General features: G+C 48.5%; 1 protein-coding gene across 8 annotated transcripts in view; it reads right to left on the bottom strand.

Moving 5' to 3' along the window:
• Nucleotides 1-26184, bottom strand: part of KALRN (kalirin RhoGEF kinase) — a 270877-nt gene that overhangs the window by 3849 nt on the left and 240844 nt on the right. For all 8 annotated transcript variants that reach the window (XM_040439928.1, XM_040439929.1, XM_040439930.1 and 5 more), the window contains 8 exons: nucleotides 21568-21627; nucleotides 9888-9915; nucleotides 5559-5724; nucleotides 5242-5363; nucleotides 4840-4971; nucleotides 4443-4607; nucleotides 4227-4305; nucleotides 3909-4109 (listed from right to left, as the gene is read on the bottom strand). In XM_040439928.1, the coding sequence (XP_040295862.1) occupies nucleotides 3909-4109; nucleotides 4227-4305; nucleotides 4443-4607; nucleotides 4840-4971; nucleotides 5242-5363; nucleotides 5559-5724; nucleotides 9888-9915; nucleotides 21568-21627 (953 nt within the window). The remainder of the gene's footprint in view (nucleotides 1-3908; nucleotides 4110-4226; nucleotides 4306-4442; nucleotides 4608-4839; nucleotides 4972-5241; nucleotides 5364-5558; nucleotides 5725-9887; nucleotides 9916-21567; nucleotides 21628-26184) is intronic.

The following is a 26184-nucleotide window of genomic DNA, read 5'->3' as shown; positions in this document are numbered from 1 at the left end:
CGCTGCGCTGCTTGTCTCTTTAAGAGATCCGAGACTGGAGCAGCGGCATGCACAGCACAGGCACGTCTAGCGTCTGGCTGACGTATGTTATGTTACCACAGGCTCCGCCCCCCCTGCCCAGAGCAGAGAACTTGGATTGAAGGAGAAGCAAAGCAGTGGCGTACCTACCATAGGCAGACCACGCAGCTGCTATGGGGCCCGTGAGGAAGGGGGGCCCCCAGTGGAGGAGAGTCCCCCCCCCATCTATCTTCCTAACTTTCTCCCGCCTCCTAGCTCCGCCTCCCGCCTGATTCCTCTGGATTGCCACAAGCCCACCAGTAATGAAGTGACTACTTGTAGGTGAGGACTGTGCAGAGGTGTATGTGTGGGGGAGGGGGGTCACTCAGCTTTCCCAGGCTATTCCTCTGCACATATGCCATTCAGAACAGGAGGAAAGCTGGGTGCTATTATGTAATGTGACTCAGCTTTCCTGATGTCCTGTATGGCACAAGTGCAGAGGTAGGAGAAGATATGAGGGGAGGTGGGAGTTGTAAGGCTACTTTCACACCTGCGTTCGGGTGTCCGCTCGTGCGCTCCGTTTGAAGGGGCTCACAAGCGGCCCCGAACGCATCCGTACGGCCCCAATGCATTCTGAGTGGACGCGGATCCGCTGAGAATGCATCCGTCTGCCAGCGTTCGGGTGTCCGCCTGGCCGTGCGGAGGCAAACGGATCCGTCCAGACTTACAATGTAAGTCAATGGGGACGGATCCGCTTGAAGATGACACAATATGGCTCATTCTTCAAACAGATCCGTCCCCCATTGACTTTCAATGTAAAGTCTGGACGGATCCGTCTGACTAACTTTCACACTTAGATTTTTTTCTGAAATACAATGCAGACGGATCCCATCGTCTGCATTATAGGAGCGGATCCGTCTGGGCAGACATCAGACGGACCCGCTCTGAACGCAAGTGTGAAAGTAGCCCTTATACTCAGCTTTCTCAGACTATTCTCATGTCTCTCCACATGTGCCATGCAGGACAGCAGAAAAGCTGGGTGCTGTTACATCATGTGATGTCACTCAGATTTCCTGCTATCCTGCAAGGCATGAATGCAGATAATAAGAACATGGAAAGGCAGAGGGGAGGGGGTCACCCAGCTTTCCCAGAGACTCCTGTCTCTGCACATGTGTCATGCAGGATAGCAAGTACAGATGGCCATTATTAATTCCGCTACCACGGACCACAACGGAATTCGGAATCCATATCGGGATCCTCCGCTAACCGGAAGCCGAACTTTAGACGCCGAACTTAAAACAGAAGTTCGCTCATCTCTAATAGCACGTAATGTCGGTGTCTCCCAGCTGTCCTGCATGACACAGAGGATGGGGGAGGGGGGGGCACTCACTTCCTCACACTTTTCTCATGTCTCTGCGCATGTGCCATGCTGGACAGCAGGAAAGTTGGGTGGTATTACATCATGTAATGCCCCAGATTCTTGTCAATATATGCTGAACACCGCCGGGAGCCAGGGTTGGCGGGGCATACTGGCACTGGGACGGGTGAGATGGTGCCTGGGATGGATGGATCCGACCCAGTTTAATCAACCAACCTACCAGTAACTGGTTGATTAAAATGGATTGGGATCCATCCCAGTCTGGTAGGTTGGTTGATTAAACTGGGTCGGATCTATCCCAGGCACCATCTCACCCGTGCCAGTGTACTAGCCCGCCCTGGTTCTGTTTGGAGTCAGTTGGACTGGAGAAATGTGCATTTAGGGGGATTTTTACTTGTACATCTTGCTTTGCCACTTGCATTTGTTTACAATAAGGGACGTTAAAGTCAGCAAGTGTCATGTGGGGGGGGGGGGGGCCCTTATTGTTTTCCGCCCCAGGGCCCCATTTCACCTAGAACCGGCCCTGACTGGGAGCTCCTCACATACAGATGTATATACAGCCACCACTAGAGGGAGCTCCTCACATACAGAAGTATATACAGCCACCACTAGAGGGAGCTCCTCACATACAGATGTATATACAGCCACCACTAGGGGGAGCTCCTCACATACAGATGTATATACAGTCACCACTAGAGGGAGCTCCTCACATACAGAAGTATATACAGCCACCACTAGAGGGAGCTCCTCACATACAGATGTATATACAGCCACCACTAGGGGGAACTCCTCACATACAGATGTATATACAGTCACCACTAGAGGGAGCTCCTCACATACAGATGTATATACAGCCACCACTAGAGGGAGCTCCTCACATACAGATGTATATACAGCCACCACTAGGGGGAGCTCCTCACATACAGATGTATATACAGTCACCACTAGAGGGAGCTCCTCACATACAGAAGTATATACAGCCACCACTAGAGGGAGCTCCTCACATACAGATGTATATACAGCCACCACTAGGGGGAACTCCTCACATACAGATGTATATACAGTCACCACTAGAGGGAGCTCCTCACATACAGATGTATATACAGCCACCACTAGAGGGAGCTCCTCACATACAGATGTATATACAGTCACCACTAGGGGAGCTCCTCACATACAGATGTATATACAGTCACCACTAGGGGGAGCTCCTCACATACAGATGTATATACAGCCACCACTAGGGGGAGCTCCTCACATACAGATGTATATACAGTCACCACTAGGGGGAGCTCCTCACATACAGATGTATATACAGCCACCACTAGGGGGAGCTCCTCACATACAGATGTATATACAGTCACCACTAGAGGGAGCTCCTCACATACAGATGTATATACAGCCACCACTAGAGGGAGCTCCTCACATACAGATGTATATACAGTCACCACTAGATGGAGCTCCTCACATACAGATGTATATACAGTCACCACTAGGGGGAGCTCCTCACATACAGATGTATATACAGCCACCACTAGGGGGAGCTCCTCACATACAGATGTATATACAGTCACCACTAGAGGGAGCTCCTCACATACAGTCACCACTAGAGGGAGCTCCTCACATACAGATGTATATACAGCCACCACTAGAGGGAGCTCCTCACATACAGATGTATATACAGTCACCACTAGATGGAGCTCCTCACATACAGATGTATATACAGCCACCACTAGAGGGAGCTCCTCACATACAGATGTATATACAGCCACCACTAGAGGGAGCTCCTCACATACAGATGTATATACAGCCACCACTAGAGGGAGCTCCTCACATACAGATGTATATACAGTCACCACTAGGGGGAGCTCCTCACATACAGATGTATATACAGTCACCACTAGGGGGAGCTCCTCACATACAGATGTATATACAGTCACCACGAGAGGGAGCTCCTCACATACAGATGTATATACAGCCACCACTAGAGGGAGCTCCTCACATACAGATGTATATACAGCCACCACTAGGGGGAGCTCCTCACATACAGATGTATATATAGTCACCACTAGAGGGAGCTCCTCACATACAGATGTATATACAGCCACCACTAGGGGGAGCTCCTCACATACAGATGTATATACAGTCACCACTAGGGGGAGCTCCTCACATACAGATGTATATACAGTCACCACTAGGGGGAGCTCCTCACATACAGATGTATATACAGTCACCACTAGGGGGAGCTCCTCACATACAGATGTATATACAGCCACCACTAGGGGGAGCTCCTCACATACAGATGTATATACAGTCACCACTAGGGGGAGCTCCTCACATACAGATGTATATACAGTCACCACTAGGGGGAGCTCCTCACATACAGATGTATATACAGTCACCACTAGGGGGAGCTCCTCACATACAGATGTATATACAGTCACCACTAGGGGGAGCTCCTCACATACAGATGTATATACAGCCACCACTAGGGGGAGCTCTGTGGTCAGTATGTCCTGTGTATATAAGAACTCACAGGTCCAGGACGAGGATGTAGGCGGTGGGGGACTCGTAGGTGTCGTGCAGGGTGATGTACTGCGGGTGCTGCAGGTGTTGGAGCAGGGCCGCCTCGTGCGCCGCTTGTTCTCGCTTCTTCAGTTTCTTATTTATAAATTTCACTGCGACGTCCTTCCGGGAATTCTTCTGGACACATTTTTTCACCACAGAAAACCTTCCCCTGGATGGAGGAAGAAGATGGTTGAGAGGGGCGACCCCATGGCAACCAGGAAATCTGGGGAAGGGGCGCTGACAGGTGGCACAGGGTCCTCATGCTGCAGGGGCGCCATAGATTTACCTTCCTATCTCTTGCTGCTCCAGGTACATTTGCTCAAAGTTCTCCTTCCAGCATATGGCGGCTCCATACGTGTTTGCATCTACGAAGACAAAAGTGTTGAGCTTATGGAGCTTTTGGGGATGTCTTTGGGGGCAAGTATCATGCTCTGGGAGGTAGGTCACATTTTTGGGGGATGAATCTGTCCTGTTGTGCTCCTGGCCGGCGCTCACCACTCACCGTTCTCGGGCAGTCGGGCGGGCTCAGAGGAGACGCTGGGAAGGCTGATGCCCCAGGGGTTGCTGGCGCTGACCCTGAACTGGTAGGTACCTCCTGGCTTTAGGTCTTCCAACACAAGGTAAGTGTCCAGGGTTGAGGCAACAGATTGCTGCCATACCGGAGAAGCTGCGGACAAACAGCGAGTCAATCAATTACACCCACCGCAGGGGTGTGTCTAGAGTAGGAGGGGCATTGCATGGCCCCACCCCTGGACAGTTACACCCACCGCAGGGTGTGTGTCTAGAGTAGGAGGGGCATTGCATGGCCCCACCCCTGGACAGTGAGGAGAGTGACCATCAGGGCGCTCCCCTCCACACCACACATGGGGACCTCCGTGGGTCCGAGCAGCCCCCCTCACCTTCATCCTTGTACTCCACCGTGTACCCCGATATGGTGCAGTTGCCGGTGCTGGAGGGCGGTAGCCAGCGGAGGATGACAGAGGTGCTGCTTCTTTCCTGAGCAATGGGCTGGCTGGGGGCCCCGGGGACACCTACCGGCAGAACACAAGACAGAGTTGGTGATGTCAGGAGCAGAACCCTAATACCTCTGGACTGACGCCTCCAGGGGCATCCCCTGATCTACTCACTACTGGAGCAAATATCATGCTTGCTCTGGGGTTGTCATGGAAACAACAGACTAACCTGAGACATCACATGACAAATAGTCTATCCAGGGTTAGTCTGTTGTTTCCATAACAACCCAAGAGCAAGCATGATATCTCCATGACTGCAGCAGAGAGTGCATCACCCCAGAGGGGTACCTTGAACTTTGATGGTGGCAGATGTGGAGGCGGAGCCATGCTCATTTGTCGCCACGCAGGTGTAGATGCCGCTGTCCTGAGGCATGAGGTTACAGATCCTCAGTCGGATGTCTCCAGACTCACTATGAGAATAACAGAGATTGTCACGTGTGGAAATTTTCACTTTAAATAAATAAAATTCACTGACAGCAAGCAGAGATCTTAAGAATTGTAGCATAAAGTCTATTAGTTTTAGGACTTTTCATGATGCAGTGATGAAGAGGAATTTACATGGGACTGCAATGTATGAGGACATAGATACACAGATGGGCGCTCACCTGGCCGACATGGTGCAGGCGCTGCTGTCTCCATCCAGGACGCTCTGGTCCGGGCCCTTCCACGTGATGTTAGGCTTCGGCCGCGCGCACACCTTACAGTGTAAAATCACAGTGTCGCCCACTACACAGATGACGTCCGCCAGGTTTAGGAGGAACTCCGGAGCCACTGTGCAACCATAAACATCAGACATGTCAGACGGGGCCACGTATGAAGAGTGGACGAGATACTGATATATACAGCTACCACTAGAGGGAGCTCAGGAGAATACTGCATACAGATATATACAGCCACCACTAGAGGAAGTACAGATATACACAGCCACCACTAGAGGGAGCTCAGGAGATTACTGCATACAGATATCTACAGTCACCACTAGAGGGAGCTCAGGAGATTAGTACATACAGATATATACAGCCACCACTAGAGGGAGCTCAGGAGATTACTGCATACAGATATATACAACCACCACTAGAGGGAGCTCAGGAGATCACTACATACAGATATATACAGCCACCACTAGAGGGAGCTCAGGAGATTACTGCATACAGATATATACAACCACCACTAGAGGGAGCTCAGGAGATTACTACATACAGATATATACAGCCACCACTAGAGGAAGCTCAGGAGATTACTGCATACAGAAATATACAGCCACCACTAGAGGGAGCTCAGGGGATTACTACATACAGATATATACATCCACCACTAGAGGGAGTTCAGGAGATTACTGCATACAGATATATACAGCCACCAGTAGAGGGAGCTCAGGAGATTACTACATACAGATATACACAGCCACCACTAGGGGGAGGTCAGGAGCTTACTGCATACAGATATATACAGCCATCACTAGAGGGAGCTCAGGAGATTACTACATACAGATATATACAGCCACCACTAGAGGGAGCTCAGGAGATTACTACATACAGATATACACAGCCACCACTAGGGGGAGGTCAGGAGCTTACTGCATACAGATATATACAGCCATCACTAGAGGGACTTAGGAGATTACTGCATACAGATATATATAGCCACCACTAGAGGGAGCTCAGGGGATTACTACATACAGATATATACAGTCACCACTAGAGGGAGCTCAGGAGATTACTACATACAGATATATACAGCCACCACTAGAGGGAGCTCAGGAGATTACTCCATACAGATATATACAGCCACCACTAGAGGGAGCTCAGGAGATTACTACATACAGATATATATATATATACAGCCACCACTAGAGGGAGCTCAGGAGATTACTACATACAGATATATACAGCCACCACTAGAGGGAGCTCAGGAGATTACTACATACAGATATATATATATATATACAGCCACCACTAGAGGGAGCTCAGGAGATTACTACATACAGATATATATACAGCCACCACTAGAGGGAGCTCAGGAGATTACTACATACAGATATATATATATATATACAGCCACCACTAGAGGGAGCTCAGGAGATTACTACATACAGATATATACAGCCACCACTAGAGGGAGCTCAGGAGATTACTGCATACAGATATATACAGCCACCACTAGAGGGAGCTCAGGAGATTACTGCATACAGATATATACAGCCACCACTAGAGGGAGCTCAGGGGATTACTACATACAGATATATACAGTCACCACTAGAGGGAGCTCAGGAGATTACTACATACAGATATATACAGCCACCACTAGAGGGAGCTCAGGAGATTACTGCATACAGATATATACAGCCACCACTAGAGGGAGCTCAGGGGATTACTACATACAGATATATACAGTCACCACTAGAGGGAGCTCAGGAGATTACTACATACAGATATATACAGCCACCACTAGAGGGAGCTCAGGAGATTACTACATACAGATATATACAGTCACCACTAGAGGGAGCTCAGGAGATTACTACATACAGATATATACAGACACCACTAGAGGGAGCTCAGGAGATTACTACATACAGATATATACAGCCACCACTAGAGGGAGCTCATGAGATTATTACATACAGATATACACAGCGGCCACTAGAGGGAGCTCAGGAGATTACTACATACAGATATATACAGTCACCACTAGAGGGAGCTCAGGAGATTACTACATACAGATATATACAGCCACCACTAGAGGGAGCTCAGGAGATTACTACATACAGATATATACAGTCACCACTAGAGGGAGCTCAGGAGATTACTACATACAGATATATACAGCCACCACTAGAGGGAGCTCAGGAGATTACTACATACAGATATATACAGTCACCACTAGAGGGAGCTCAGGAGATTACTACATACAGATATATACAGACACCACTAGAGGGAGCTCAGGAGATTACTACATACAGATATATACAGCCACCACTAGAGGGAGCTCATGAGATTATTACATACAGATATACACAGCGGCCACTAGAGGGAGCTCAGGAGATTACTACATACAGATATATACAGTCACCACTAGAGGGAGCTCAGGAGATTACTACATACAGATATATACAGCCACCACTAGAGGGAGCTCAGGAGATTACTACATACAGATATATACAGTCACCACTAGAGGGAGCTCAGGAGATTACTACATACAGATATATACAGACACCACTAGAGGGAGCTCAGGAGATTACTACATACAGATATATACAGCCACCACTAGAGGGAGCTCAGGAGATTATTACATACAGATATATACAGCCACCACTAGAGGGAGCTCAGGAGATTACTACATACAGATATATACAGACACCACTAGAGGGAGCTCAGGAGATTACTACATACAGATATATACAGCCACCACTAGAGGGAGCTCAGGAGATTACTACATACAGATATATACAGCCACCACTAGAGGGAGCTCAGGAGATTACTACATACAGATATATACAGCCACTACTAGGGGGAGCTCAGGAGATTACTACAGACAGATATATACAGCCACCACTAGAGGGAGCTCAGGAGATTACTGCATACAGATATATACAGCCACCACTAGAGGGAGCTCAGGAGATTACTACATACAGATATACACAGCCACCACTAGAGGGAGCTCAGGAGATTACTACATACAGATATATACAGTCACCACTAGAGGGAGCTCAGGAGATTACTACATACAGATATATACAGCCACCACTGGAGGGAGCTCAGGAGATTACTACATACAGATATATACAGCCACCACTAGAGGGAGCTCAGGAGATTATTACATACAGATATATACAGCCACCACTAGGGGGAGCTCAGGAGATTACTACATACAGATATATATACAGCCACCACTAGAGGGAGCTCAGGAGATTACTGCATACAGATATATACAGCCACCACTAGAGGGAGCTCAGGAGATTACTGCATACAGATATATACAACCACCACTAGAGGGAGCTCAGGAGATTACTACATACAGATATATACAGCCACCACTAGAGGGAGCTCAGGAGATTACTATATACAGATATATATACAGTCACCACTAGAGGGAGCTCAGGAGATTACTACATACAGATATATACAGCCACCACTAGAGGGAGCTCAGGAGATCACTACATACAGATATATACAGCCACCACTAGAGGGAGCTCAGGATATTACTACATACAGATATATACAGCCATCACTAGAGGGAGCTCAGGAGATTACTGCATACAGATATATACAGCCACCACTAGAGGGAGCTCAGGAGATTACTACATACAGATATATACAGCCACCACTAGAGGGAGCTCAGGAGATTACTACATACAGATGTATACAGCCACCACTAGAGGGTGCTCAGGATATTACTACATACAGATATATACAGCCATCACTAGAGGGAGCTCAGGAGATTACTACATACAGATATATACAGCCACCACTAGAGGGAGCTCAGGAGATTACTACATACAGATATATACAGCCACCACTAGAGGGAGCTCAGGAGATTACTACATACAGATATATACAGCCACCACTAGAGGGAGCTCAGGAGATTACTACATATAGATATATACAGCCACCACTAGAGGGAGCTCAGGAGATTACTACATACAGATATATACAGCCACCACTAGAGGGAGCTCAGGAGATTACTACATACAGATATATACAGCCACCACTAGAGGGAGCTCAGGAGATTACTGCATACAGATATATACAGCCACCACTAGAGGGAGCTCAGGAGATTACTACATACAGATATATATACAGCCACCACTAGAAGTGTAGAGACATTAGTTAATGCCTCCCAATCTGTCTGCGTTCAGACTTTCTGCACTTGGCTAATTCTTTACGGCCGTATTGTCATCTACAAAGCAGAAGTAAATCATCATCATCGTCACTCACCTTCCTGTATGAAATTTGGATTCATGATCTAAAAACAAAATAATCAAAAAATGAAAAAAGTTATTTCCTTGTCAGTCATTAATATAGGGGTCTGGTCTGGGGTCAGACAGTAATATACTGTGCCTTGCAAAAGTATTCACATGGATTGTTTGAGGATTTGCATCATTTAAGGCTACTCACACTCGTGTTTGGTGCGGATCCGTCATGGATCTGCACAGACGGATCAATTCAGATCATACGACCGTCTGCATCGGTTCAGAACGGATCCGTTTGTATTATCTGTAACATAGCCAGGACGGATCCGTCTTGTATTGTGCCAGATTGTGTCAAGAAAACGGATCCGTCCCCATTGACTTACATTGTGCGTCAGGACGGATCCGTTTGGCTCAGTTTCGTCAGACGGACACCAAAACGCTGCAGGCGGCCTCCAGAGCGGAACGGAGACGGATCGGAGGCAAACTGATGGATTCTGAGCGGATGCTTAGGCTGGGTTCACACGGGCGAGATTTCCGCGCGTGTGCGATGCGTGAGGTGAACACATTGCGCCTGCACTGAATTCCGACCCATTCATTTCTATGGGGCTGTTCACATGAGCAGTGATTTTCACGCATCATTTCTGCGTTGCGTGAAAGTCGCAGCATGCTCTATCGTGTGTGTTTTTCACGCAACACAGGCCCCATAGAAGTGAATGGGGCTGTGTGAAAATCGCAAGCATCCGCAAGCAAGTGCGAATGTGGTGCAATTTTCACGCATGGTTGCTAGGAGACGATCGGGATGGGGACCCGATCATTATTATTTTCCCTTATAACATGGTGATGGACCATGTGAGCATGGGCGTCCGCAGGGGGGGAAGAAGTGCCCCCCCCCTGGGGCCAGCAGCACTGGCGGATCAAGGGGGGGGGGGGGGCAATTGCTCAGAAGTAGGGGGGGCGGCGGCGGGGCACAGGGAGATGAACGCTCTTCTCCATAGTCATCTGTATCGCCGTCCTCAGGACAGATGACTGTGCTGAGGCAGGGGAGGGAGAGGCGTGTCCCTTCTCCTTCCTCTGATAGGCTGCCAGCCTAGTGCCTACAGCCTATCAGAGGCCGGTGCAGGCAGCGCGATGCGTCTGAGCCGTACAGCGCGGGACACAGGCCGGAAGAGGCTGCACCGCATCGCTGCCAAGGAGGTAAGTATAAGTGTTTATTTTTTTTTTGTGTACAATACTGGTGGCTACTGGCACATAATGGGGGTCTCTGGCTACTGGCACATAATGGGGGTCTCTGGCTACTGGCACATAATGGGGGTCTCTGGCTACTGGCACATAATGGGGGTCTCTGGCTACTGGCACATAATGGGGGTCTCTGGCTACTGGCACATAATGGGGGTCTCTGGCTACTGGCACATAATGGGGGGTCTCTGTCATTACTGGCACATAATGGGGGGGTCTCTGTCATTACTGGCACATAATGGGGGGGTCTCTGTCATTACTGGCACATAATGGGGGGGTCTCTGTCATTACTGGCACATAATGGGGGGTCGTCATTACTGGCACATAATGGGGGGGTTGTCATTACTGGCACATAATGGGGGGGCTGTCATTACTGGCACATAATGGGGGGGCTGTCATTACTGGCACATAATGGGGGCTGTCATTACTGGCACATAATGGGGGGCTGTCATTACTGGCACATAATGGGGGGCTGTCATTACTGGCACATAATGGGGGCTGTCATTACTGACACAAGGGGGGGCTGTCATTACTGGCACATAATGGGGGGCTGTCATTACTGGCACATAATGGGGGCTGTCATTACTGGCACATAATGGGGGGCTGTCATTACTGGCTGGCACAAGGGGGGGCTGTCATTACTATCAAATAATGGGGGGCTGTCATTACTGGCACATAATGGGGGGCTGTAATTACTGGCACATAATGGGGGGCTGTCATTACTGGCACATAATGGGGGGCTGTCATTACTGGCACATAATGGGGGGCTGTCATTACTGGCACATAATGGGGGGCTGTAATTACTGGCACATAATGGGGGGCTGTCATTACTGGCACATAATGGGGGGCTGTCATTACTGGCACATAATGGGGGGCTGTCATTACTGGCACATAATGGGGGGCTGTCATTACTGGCACATAATGGGGGGCTGTAATTACTGGCACATAATGGGGGGCTGTCATTACTGGCACATAATGGGGGCTGTCATTACTGGCACATGATGGGGGGGGGGGCTGTTATTACTGGCACATGATTGGGGGCACTATAGGGGCATCTACTGAGGCCACAAAGAAGGGGTATTTTATATGGGGGCTCTGTACAGTAGAATTTTATACTGGGACACATTATGGTGGATACTATGGGGAAGGAGGGAGAGGAGTACTATGGGGTCATCTACGGGGGGCACTAAGAAGGGGTATTTTATACTTGCAAATGATGGGGGACACTGAGGGCATCTTATACTGGTACATTATGGGGGCCACTAGGAGGAAGGGGGAGAGGAGCACTATCGGGGAATTTACTGAGGGCACTATATAGGGGTATTTTATACTGGCACATTATGGGGGCACTATGGGGACATTAGCTCAACTGGGGGCATTACAAGGGGGGTATTTTTTGCACTGTCACATTATAAGGAGAATTATTTCTACTGGGGGGGCATTATGGTGGTCTTTATTACTCCCCCATGGTATGACCCCCTAGTAGCAGCACCAGCCTCTCCCTGCTCTGCTATCCCTCTGCCCCTTCTCCAAATCCTTATTATGAAATCTTTCTCATTAGGATAAAGCACAACATCAGCTCCGCCGAGCCCCCGACCAAGTGTGGAAGTGGCGTCCGGGATCCCCAAGGGTCAAGTAACTGTAAGTGTTCATGTGAAATATATTTATGTTATACACATATAGCCTACACTGTGCCCCACAATGTACAGTATACGGCTACACTGTGCCCCACAATATACAGTATACCACTACACTGTGCCACACAATATACAGTATACCTCTACACTGTGCCACACAATATACAGTATACCGCTACACTGTGCCACACAATATACAGTATACCGCTACACTGTGCCCCACAATATACAGTATATCTCTACACTGTGCCACACAATATACAGTATACCGCTACACTGTGCCACACAATATACAGTATACCGCTACACTGTGCCCCACAATATACAGTATACCGCTACACTGTGCCACACAATATACAGTATACCGCTACACTGTGCCACACAATATACAGTATACCTCTACACTGTGCCACACAATATACAGTATACCGCTACACTGTGCCACACAATATACAGTATACCGCTACACTGTGCCCCACAATATACAGTATATCTCTACACTGTGCCACACAATATACAGTATACCGCTACACTGTGCCACACAATATACAGTATACCGCTACACTGTGCCCCACAATATACAGTATACCGCTACACTGTGCCACACAATATACAGTATACCGCTACACTGTGCCCCACAATATACAGTATACCGCTACACTGTGCCCCACAATATACAGTATACCGCTACACTGTGCCCCACAATATACAGTATACCTCTACACTGTGCCCCACAATATACAGTATACCGCTACACTGTGCCCCACAATATACAGTATACCTCTACACTGTTCCCCACAATATACAGTATACCGCTACACTGTTCCCCACAATATACAGTATACCTCTACACTGTTCCCCACAATATACAGTATACCGCTACACTGTGCCACACAATATACAGTACACCTCTACACTGTGCCCCACAATACAGTATACCTCTACACTGTGCCCCACAATATACAGTATACCTCTACACTGTGCCCCACAATATACAGTATACCTCTACACTGTTCCCCACAATATACAGTATACCGCTACACTGTGCCACACAATATACAGTATACCTCTACACTGTGCCCCACAATACAGTATACCGCTACACTGTGCACCACAATATACAGTATACCTCTACACTGTGCCCCACAATATACAGTATACCTCTACACTGTGCCCCACAATATACAGTACACCTCTACACTGTGCCCCACAATATACAGTATACCTCTACACTGTGCCCCACAATATACCTCTACACTGTGCCCCACAATATACAGTATACCTCTACACTGTGCCCCACAATATACAGTATACCTCTACACTGTGCCCCACACAATATACAGTATACCGCTACACTGTGCCCCACACAATATACAGTATACCGCTACACTGTGCCACACAATATACAGTATACCGCTACACTGTGCCCCACAATATACAGTATACCTCTACACTGTGCCACACAATATACAGTATACCTCTACACTGTGCCCCACAATATACAGTATACCGCTACACTGTGCCCCACACAATATACAGTATACCGCTACACTGTGCCCCACAATATACAGTATACCGCTACACTGTGCCCCACAATATACAGTATACCTCTACACTGTGCCACACAATATACAGTATACCTCTACACTGTGCCCCACAATATACAGTATACCTCTACACTGTGCCACACAATATACAGTATACCGCTACACTGTGCCCCACAATATACAGTATACCTCTACACTGTGCCACACAATATACAGTATACCGCTACACTGTGCCACACAATATACAGTATACCTCTACACTGTGCCACACAATATACAGTATACCTCTACACTGTGCCCCACAATATACAGTATACCTCTACACTGTGCCCCACAATATACAGTATACCTCTACACTGTGCCCCACAATATACAGTATACCTCTACACTGTGCCACACAATATACAGTATACCGCTACACTGTGCCACACAATATACAGTATACCTCTACACTGTGCCCCACAATATACAGTATACCTCTACACTGTGCCCCACAATATACAGTATACCTCTACACTGTGCCCCACAATATACAGTATACCTCTACACTGTGCACACAATATACAGTATACCGCTACACTGTGCCACACAATATACAGTATACCTCTACACTGTGCCCCACAATATACAGTATACCTCTACACTGTGCCCCACAATATACAGTATACCTCTACACTGTGCCCCACAATATACAGTATACCTCTACACTGTGCACACAATATACAGTATACCGCTACACTGTGCCACACAATATACAGTATACCTCTACACTGTGCCACACAATATACAGTATACCTCTACACTGTGCCCCACAATATACAGTATACCTCTACACTGTGCCACACAATATACGGTATACCGCTACACTGTGCCCCACAATATACAGTATACCTCTACACTGTGCCACACAATATACAGTATACCTCTACACTGTGCCCCACAATATACAGTATACCTCTACACTGTGCCCCACAATATACAGTATACCTCTACACTGTGCCCCACAATATACAGTATACCTCTACACTGTGCCCCACAATATACAGTATACCTCTACACTGTGCCACACAATATAGGGAGCCTCATCTTAGTGCCCCCTGGAGCACCCCAAATCTCCTGGACACACTTCTCAAAGATAAGTACAGCATGATTTATCTCTTTTTGGAGTTTATAGGTACTCCCCTCCGCTGCATGCTCTGCTTAATTGACAAATACAGCACCGTTGACTAACTTTTAGGTGGATGTTTGTACTCGTTTGTCGCATGCTTTGGTGTTACACCATCCTGTCTGTTGCATTGTCTTTGTATATTTGGTAATGTGTCAGGATGTTTGAAGGTGTTTTTCTTTGGTGCTCCAGCATTTTGGTTTATTTTCCTTTTTGTGGATTGTATATGTATAGATACAGCGGTGTGTTTAGCACTGCGTTGGTTTTTCTCTAGTGGTCTCCTGACAAACCAAATCTAATGGGGAAACGCGTCGAGACGAGAACCTTCAATTGAATCTTGACAATCTTTTCAGTATATATCTTATTATATCATATGACCTGGGCATCCATAAGGGTCCATTGTGTGTTTTAGGGCTGTTCTAAGGACAGACAGGGCAGGCACGGGGACAGAGTGCTCCCACCATCTGGGTGCATCTCTGGGCTTAGCACCAGTAAGGGACACCTTAGGGTGATACTAGGGAGCCTTCTGGCCTGCCTTTTCCCTGTCATACCATCCCTCCCACCTGTCCTTGACCCAGCCCACGTGTGTTGGTGTGTTTGTCTGTCTGGTTCTATTGTCCCCACGTGAGGGATTTATGGTAATTTTTAATATTTACTATTAAAAGCTATATTTTAGGTGGTTTACCTCTGTGATAGACCACAATATACAGTATACCTCTACACTGTGCCCCACAATATACAGTATACCTCTACACTGTGCCCCACAATATACAGTATACCTCTACACTGTGCCCCACAATATACAGTATACCTCTACACTGTGCCCCACAATATACAATATACCTCTACACTGTGCCCCACAATATACAGTATACCTCTACACTGTGCACCACAATATACAGTATACCGCTACACCGTGCCACACAATATACAGTATACCGCTACACTGTGCACCACAATATACAGTATACCTCTACACTGTGCACCACAATATACAGTATACCGCTACACCGTGCCACACAATATACAGTATACCGCTACACTGTGCACCACAATATACGGTATACCGCTACACTGTGCCACACAATATACAATATACCTCTACACCGTGCCACACAATATACAGTATACCTCTACACTGTGCACCACAATATACGGTATACCGCTACACTGTGCCACACAATATACAGTATACCTCTACACCGTGCCCCACAATATACAGTATACCTCTACACTGTGCCCCACAATATACAGTATACCTCTACACTGTGCCCCACAATATACAGTATACCTCTACACTGTGCCCCACAATATACAGTATACCGCTACACTGTGCCCCACAATATACAGTATACCGCTACACTGTGCCCCACAATATACAGTATACCGCTACACTGTGCCCCACAATATACAGTATACCGCTACACTGTGCCACACAATATACAGTATACCGCTACACTGTGCACCACAATATACAGTATACCTCTACACTGTGCCCCACAATATACAGTATACCGCTACACTGTGCACCACAATATACAGTATACCTCTACACTGTGCCACACAATATACAGTATACCTCTACACTGTGCCCCACAATATACAGTATACCTCTACACTGTGCACCACAATATACAGTATACCGCTACACCGTGCCACACAATATACAGTATACCGCTACACTGTGCACCACAATATACAGTATACCTCTACACTGTGCACCACAATATACAGTATACCGCTACACCGTGCCACACAATATACAGTATACCGCTACACTGTGCACCACAATATACGGTATACCGCTACACTGTGCCACACAATATACAGTATACCTCTACACCGTGCCACACAATATACAGTATACCTCTACACTGTGCACCACAATATACGGTATACCGCTACACTGTGCCACACAATATACAGTATACCTCTACACCGTGCCCCACAATATACAGTATACCTCTACACTGTGCCCCACAATATACAGTATACCTCTACACTGTGCCCCACAATATACAGTATACCTCTACACTGTGCCCCACAATATACAGTATACCGCTACACTGTGCCCCACAATATACAGTATACCGCTACACTGTGCCCCACAATATACAGTATACCGCTACACTGTGCCCCACAATATACAGTATACCGCTACACTGTGCCACACAATATACAGTATACCGCTACACTGTGCACCACAATATACAGTATACCTCTACACTGTGCCCCACAATATACAGTATACCGCTACACTGTGCACCACAATATACAGTATACCTCTACACTGTGCCACACAATATACAGTATACCTCTACACTGTGCCCCACAATATACAGTATACCTCTACACTGTGCACACAATATACAGTATACCTCTACACTGTACCCCACAATATACAGTATACCTCTACACTGTGCCACACAATATACAGTATACCGCTACACTGTGCCACACAATATACAGTATACCTCTACACTGTGCCCCACAATATACAGTATATTCTACACTGTGTAGTCTGTTCTATAAGCACCATTGATCTGTGGCGGCGGACAGAAAATAATCTGGAAGTGCCCCTCCCGAGACCAGGCTCTGGATCCGCCACTGCACAGCTCATGCGTTATTATACTTTGTGATAATGAATGTGCCCCTCCCTTTCATTACATTCTCAGAAACAAGCAGAGCATGGATGTCAATAAAATTATGCCCCCCCCCCCGGAAAAACTTCTGCGAACGCCCATGGTGTGATGAGTGCAGTGACGTCACCACAGGTCCTTTTCCTGAAAGATGAAGACAGAAGAGATGCCGGCTGCACGAAGAAGTGGATGAGGTGAGTTACATTATTATTATTTTTTTTTTAACCCCTCCAGCCCTATTGTACTTTGCATTCTGTATTAAGAATGCTATTATTTTCCCTGATAACTATGTTATAAGGGAAAATAATAAAATATACAAAACACTGAACCCAAACCCGAATCTCAGTGAAGAAGTCCGGGTTTGGGTCTCGGTACCAAACATGCCGATTTTTCTTACGTGCGTGCAAAATGCATTAAAACGCTTTGCACTCACAGGGAAAAATCGTGCATGTTCCTGCAAAGCACCCGCATCATTTCCGGCAACGCACCCGCAACGCCCGTGTGAACCCAGCCTTTTCCATTCAGAATGCATTAGGGCAAAACTGATCCGTTTTGGACCGCTGAGCCCTGAACGGATCTCAGAAATGGAAACCAAAACGCCAGTGTGAACATAGCCTAATTTACAGAACATGCCGACAACTCTGAAGATGTTTTTTTATTTTTATTGTGAAGTAAACAACAAATAGGACAAAGAACAGAAAAGGTCAATGTGCAGAACTATTCACCCCCTACAGTCCATACTCTGTGGAGCCCCTTCTGCAGCAATCACAGCTCCAAGTCGCTCTGGATCAGTCTCTAGGAGCAGTCGCCACATCTGACCGCTGGGATTGTCGCCCGTTCCTCCTTGCAGAACGGCTCCGGCTCCTTCAGGTCGGATGTTTGCCCTTGTGAACAGCAATCTTTACCTCTGACCACAGATCTTCTATCGGATTGAGATCTGGGCTGTGACTCGGCCGTTCCAACACATTTACAGGTTTCCCCTTAAACCCCTCAAGTGTTGCTTTAGGCTAGGTCTACACGACGACATTTGTAGCGCAACATTTTGTTGCACTAATGTCGCGCGACAATTTTTATAATGGCAGTCTATGGTGTCGTACTGCAACATGCTGTGACTGCGACGCAACAGTCGCAGAAAATCCATTCAAGATGGATTTTTCTGCGACTGTTGCATCACAGTCGCAGCATGTTGCATGATGCAGTGCGACACCATAGACTGCCATTATAAAAATTGTTGCGCTACAAATGTTGCAGTGTAGTTGTGCCCTATCTGTGTTGTCGTGTAGACCTAGCCTTAGCCGTGTGTTTGGGGTCATTGTCCTGCTGGAAGGTGACCCTCCGTCCTGGCCTCAGATCACGCACAGAGTGGGGCAGGTTCTGCTGAAGAATACCCCTGTATTTAGCACCGTCCATCTTTCCCTCAGCTCTGACCAGTTTCCCAGTCCCCCCAGTATGATGCTGCCACCACCATGTCTCACTGTGGGGAGGGTGCTCTTTGGGTGAGGTGATGTGTTGGGTTTGCTCCAGACATAGCGTTTTCTTTGATGGCCGAAAAGTTACATTTTAGTCTCCTCAGACCGGAGCCCCTTCCTCCATACATTTTGGGGTCTCCTCAGACCAGAGCCCCTTCCTCCATACATTTTGTCTCCCACAGGCCTTTTTACTCACAACGCGCCTTTTTGTTTCTAGCTGACAGTAATGGCTTCTTCTGGCCGCTCTGCCATAAAGCCCAACTCTATGGAGCGTACGGCTGATTGTCGTCCTCTGTACAGATCCTCCAGTCTCTGCTGTGGAACTCTGCAGCTCCTCCAGGGTCACCTGAGGTCTCTGCTGCCTCTCTGATTATTGCCCTCCTTGCCCGGTCCTTGGTTTTGGTGGGCGGCCGTCACTTGGCAGGTTTGCTGTTGTGCCATGTTCTTTCTATTTGGTTATGATAGATTTGATGGTTCTCCTGGGGATCAGCAAAGTTTTGGATATTTTTTTGTACTTCTCCACAACATTGTCCCTTCCTTGTTTGGAGAGTTCCTCGGTCTTCATGGCAGGGTTTGGGCAGTGATGCCTCTTGCTTAGGTGTTGCAGCCTCTGGTGTGTATATGTAATGACAGGTCATGTGACACTTAGATTGCACACAGGTGACATCATGTATCTTCTGAAGGTAATTGGTTGCACCAGAGCTTTTTATGGGCTTCCTAACAAAGGGGGTGAATACATAACGCACAGGACAATTTTCTGTTTTCTATTTCCAAACAATAGTTTTATTTATATATTTTTCTTCTTTCACTTCACCGACTCAGACGATTGTGTTCTGATCCATCACATAACATTCAGATGAACAAAACATTGAACTTAAGGCTGTAATGTAACAAAATACGAAAAAGTCAAGGGGGTGAATACTTTTGCAAGGCACTGTAGGTGTCTGGCATTAATATAGTGGTCTGATATTAATATAGGTACGAGTTGGGTACCTATTTTTTTTTTCAGTAATAATAAATTCCCGAATTTATTACACCAAGTCTCACGCGACTTCGCAAAGTAATAACTTCGGCTCATCGGAGCCAATACATTCTAATACTGTACGGAGTTCCATTACAACAAGGTTTTTAGCGAATCAACTTCAGATGTACCATCCGAAGTCGATTCGCTCATCCCTAATAGGGGTCTGATATTAATATAGGGGTCTGGACTGGGGTCTGATATTAATAAAGAGCTCTGACATTTACATAGGGGTCTGGTGTCTGATATTAATATGGGGGTCTGGTCTTTATATAGGGGTCTGACATTAATATGGGGGTCTGAATATATTTAGCCATTCCGTTTTATAGAAGCCACACCCCCCCCATCTCTGCAGTGCCCATTAGTAAGGTTTCCATCCCCTTCACATTAAGTTGTCCCCTTTCCACAGGATTGGGGATAACTATTAGATCGTTGGGGGCCCTTCTGCTGGGACCCCACTTATCATGAGAGCGGGGACCCCGTACCCCCTGCCAGGGTTACCAACCATCCAGAAATTTCTGGACAGTCTCTAAAAATAGGCAACTTTTTTCCTGTTTCCGTGAAAAAAAATAGAAGTGTCCATGATTTTTTGAGACTGGCGGTTCTTGCGTAGATTATTTTGGTGGCGATTATCGTCATTTTACCGCTCCCAGTGAGGAGGTCCCATCTGTGTCATTTATTAAGGTTCTCCTATTTGTCCAGGATACGTTGGATGTCCGTGATTTGGGGATAAGTTGTCCAGAAAAAAAGAAAAATTCTGCTTGGCAACCCTTCCGCCTGCAAATAAACGGAGCAGCCGCTCCCACGTGTGCGACCCCTTCATTCATTTCTATGGGAGAGATAGGTGAGCGCTGTACTCGCCATCTCTGGAACTTCCATAGAAATGAATGGAGCGGCCGCGCGCACGTGACTATAACTTACTCTAACCGGAATACCCCTTTAATAATTCCCACCTGCCCGTAATCTAGTGAGTGATCTCCGGGACACCTACCTCCATACTAGTACTGAGGTCAAAGTCGTCGCACTCGGACTCCTCGGAGCTGTTGTGATCCTGTTCAGGGGATTGAAGCAAGAAGAGATTTATGAGAAAATAAAATCAGAAAAACATCACAACGGCGGCAAAAGTCAGCGAAGAGGTGAATAACGGTATAGCTGCGCCGTCCGCACCGTCCCTGGAGGAAGAAGCCACACCCACCAACAGACACGGCGCCTCAGTGACCAATCAGATCTGTCCGCTTATGTACCCCGCCTGCGCAGAGACAATCAGAGGCTGCTCCGCTTATATACCCGGCCTGCGCAGAGACAGTCAGAGGCTGCTCCGCTTATATACCCGGCCTGCGCAGAGACAATCAGAGGCTGCTCCGCTTATATACCCGGCCTGCGCAGAGACAATCAGAGGCTGCTCCGCTTATATACCCGGCCTGCGCAGAGACAGTCAGAGGCTGCTCCGCTTATATACCCGGCCTGCGCAGAGACAATCAGAGGCTGCTCCGCTTATATACCCGGCCTGCACAGAGACAATCAGAGGCTGCTCTGCTTATATACCCGGCCTGCGCAGAGACAATCAGAGGCTGCTCCGCTTATATACCCGCCTGCGCAGAGACAGTCAGAGGCTGCTCCGCTTATATACCCGGCCTGCGCAGAGACAATCAGAGGCTGCTCCGCTTATATACCCGGCCTGCGCAGAGACAGTCAGAGGCTGCTCCGCTTATATACCCGGCCTGCGCAGAGACAATCAGAGGCTGCTCCGCTTATATACCCGGCCTGCGCAGAGACAATCAGAGGCTGCTCCGCTTATATACCCGGCCTGCGCAGAGACAGTCAGAGGCTGCTCCGCTTATATACCCGGCCTGCGCAGAGACAATCAGAGGCTGCTCCGCTTATATACCCGGCCTGCACAGAGACAATCAGAGGCTGCTCTGCTTATATACCCGGCCTGCGCAGAGACAATCAGAGGCTGCTCCGCTTATATACCCGCCTGCGCAGAGACAGTCAGAGGCTGCTCCGCTTATATACCCGGCCTGCGCAGAGACAGTCAGATCTGTCCGCTTATATACCCGGCCTGCGCAGAGACAGTCAGATCTGTCCGCTTATATACCCGGCCTGCGCAGAGACAATCAGAGGCTGCTCTGCTTATATACCCGGCCTGCGCAGAGACAATCAGATACTGCTCCGCTTATATACCCGGCCTGCGCAGAGACAATCAGAGGCTGCTCTGCTTATATACCCGGCCTGCGCAGAGACAATCAGAGGCTGCTCCGCTTATACACCCGGCCTGCGCAGAGACAGTCAGATCTGTCCGCTTATATACCCGGCCTGCGCAGAGACAGTCAGATCTGTCCGCTTATATACCCGGCCTGCGCAGAGACAATCAGAGGCTGCTCCTCTTATATACCCGGCCTGCGCAGAGACAATCAGAGGCTGCTCCGCTTATACACCCCGCCTGCGCAGAGACAGTCAGATCTGTCCGCTTATATACCCGGCCTGCGCAGAGACAATTAGAGGCTGCTTCGTTTATATACCCGGCCTGCGCAGAGACAATCAGAGGCTGCTCCGCTTATACACCCGGCCTGCACAGAGACAGTCAGATCTGTCCGCTTATATACCCGGCCTGCGCAGAGACAGTCAGATCTGTCCGCTTATATACCCGGCCTGCGCAGAGACAATCAGATCTGTCCGCTTATATACCCGGCCTGCGCAGAGACAGTCAGATCTGTCCGCTTATATACCCGGCCTGCGCAGAGACAATCAGAGGCTGCTCCGCTTATATACCCGGCCTGCGCAGAGACAATCAGAGGCTGCTCCGCTTATACACCCGGCCTGCACAGAGACAGTCAGATCTGTCCGCTTATATACCCGGCCTGCGCAGAGACAGTCAGATCTGTCCGCTTATATACCCGGCCTGCGCAGAGACAGTCAGATCTGTCCGCTTATATACCCGGCCTGCGCAGAGACAATCAGAGGCTGCTCCGCTTATATACCCGGCCTGCGCAGAGACAATCAGATCTGTCCACTTATATACCCGGCCTGCGCAGAGACAATCAGAGGCTGCTCCGCTTATACACCCCGCCTGCGCAGAGACAGTCAGATCTGTCCGCTTATATACCCGGCCTGCGCAGAGACAATCAGAGGCTGCTCCGTTTATATACCCGGCCTGCGCAGAGACAATCAGAGGCTGCTCCGTTTATATACCCGGCCTGCGCAGAGACAATCAGATGCTGCTCCGCTTATATACTCGGCCTGCGCAGAGACAATCAGAGGCTGGTCCGCTTATACACCCCGCCTGCGCAGAGACAATCAGATCTGTCCGCTTATATACCCGGCCTGTGCAGAGACAATCAGATGCTGCTCCGCTTATATACCCGGCCTGCGCAGAGACAATCAGAGGCTGCTCCGCTTATATACCCGGCCTGCGCAGAGACAATCAGATGCTGCTCCGCTTATATACCCGGCCTGCGCAGAGACAATCAGAGGCTGCTCCGCTTATATACTCGGCCTGCGCAGAGACAATCAGATCTGTCCACTTATATACCCGGCCTGCGCAGAGACAATCAGATGCTGCTCTGCTTATATACCCGGCCTGCGCAGAGACAATCAGATCTGTCCGCTTATATACCCGGCCTGCGCAGAGACAATTAGAGGCTGCTCCGCTTATACACTCCGCCTGCGCAGAGACAGTCAGATATGTCCGCTTATATACCCGGCCTGCGCAGAGACAATCAGAGGCTGCTCCGCTTATATACCCGGCCTGCGCAGAGACAATCAGATCTGTCCGCTTATATACCCGGCCTGCGCAGAGACAATCAGATGCTGCTCTGCTTATATACCCGGCCTGCGCAGAGACAATCAGATCTGTCCGCTTATATACCCGGCCTGCGCAGAGACAATCAGATCTGTCCGTTTATATAACCGGCCTGCGCAGAGACAATCAGAGGCTGCTCTGCTTATATACCCGGCCTGCGCAGCGGGATCTGTAAACAGCAAGTGCAGGGACAGGCGGCCATATTGTATCTTCTGTACGATACCGCCTGCTGGTCTATAGTGATATCAGTCCGGGTCTGAGGATGGGAGATGCAATGCGGCCCCTGCCCCTCCAGGAGGTGGAGCCAAATTCTACCCCCCCCCAGGGTAGTTTCTCTGGAGAGTTACATCTTGTGGACGGTCGAGCGCATCACTTGCCTGGAGAAGAGATGGCACCAGGTGCCCTATGGGCAGAAGACGCCTGGTCTGAGGAATCAGGTCACCGCCTGCAGTCGGCCGGTCACTTACCTGGAGAAGAGATGGCACCAGGCGCCCTGTGGGAAGAGGATGAGCCGGGAGGCCTCAGGTGAATGTGACATTTACCACTGCAGACACAAGTCTCCCCTCCAGGGCTGTGGTGCCCCCTAATGGCAGTGCCCCCAAACTACAGGACAAGTCCTCTCCACACCGCGGATGGAGGTGGTGACTTGTCTCCATGAAGGCGGCAGTAAGCAGCTTCCCGCGCACATGACGGCTCACAGAGGGGGCTACATGCAGGTGGTTTTAATGTTCTGGTTGGTCAGTGGGTCTTACAGCAATGGTCGCCCCCCTCCCCTGTGGAGAGAATCTCATCCAATGTACAGATTTCAGTCAGGATCCGACGTCACACGTTTGGAGGGTTTTACGACCGCCCTGTAAGCCAGCGGCAGTGGTCGCCAATGTGCGCCCCGGCAGTGCTGGCCGTCAGAGAGGCCGGACATTTTATGGTGTGCAAACATGACCACTGCTGCTGGATTACAGGGTGGTCGTAACCATGGAAACGAGCCGTGTACTATGGAGGCAATATGGAGAATCACAATACATTAGTAAATGCCTTGTATTAACTTTCTCTACATGATAAATGCCATTTGCTGAAGTGAGACGACCCCTTTAAGTCAGTTTTCAGCCTCTGGATGTAAACAGCTGCTGCTCCCATTCACTGACAGCAAGCAGTAGACTTCTCATGATACAAAGGTGCAGCTTCAGCTCCTTGTCCCTGGATACAGCCACATCCCTCCGCACACATTATGAGACCCCAGCTCAGATGTCATAGTTCTAGCCAACAACAGAAATTTCTATATGCAGCTTTGGATGTGACTGGAGTAAACATGATAACTGTACTGGAGGAGAAAAGAAAGGGATCTGCAGAACACACAGCGCTGGAATCCAGATGTGAACTACTGGCAGGGGGCTCAAAGCAAGCTGTCAATCAGCGGCCGGGGTGGGGGGCGATGGGGGGGTTCATGGAGACGCCGGACTCCTGGACCAGTAACATCTCCATCACTCAGCAGCTGCCGGAGAACGCGACACAAACACGTGACAGAGACAGAGAGGGTCCGACAGTCACATCATATGTCTAATGGAGACAACAGGTCATACACGAGACACGGAACACGTGCTGCGTGTGGAGGGGGCAATTCTGATCCATCAGATGGAGAGGTTTCCAGATACAGAGCTACCGATAACAGTCTGTGCAGGGGATCTGGAGCTTTGTATCAGGATAGAACCAGTTATTCTGATCATCACTGTATACAATCTCCAGAAATGGCACTGAGTACATACATTACTCCTCCTGTATGAAACTCCAGAGCTGCGCTCACTATTCTGC

The sequence above is a fragment of the Bufo bufo genome, chromosome 7 (assembly GCF_905171765.1).
Source record: "Bufo bufo chromosome 7, aBufBuf1.1, whole genome shotgun sequence".
Taxonomy (NCBI): domain Eukaryota; kingdom Metazoa; phylum Chordata; class Amphibia; order Anura; family Bufonidae; genus Bufo; species Bufo bufo.
This window is presented reverse-complemented; position numbering and strand designations above follow the sequence as displayed.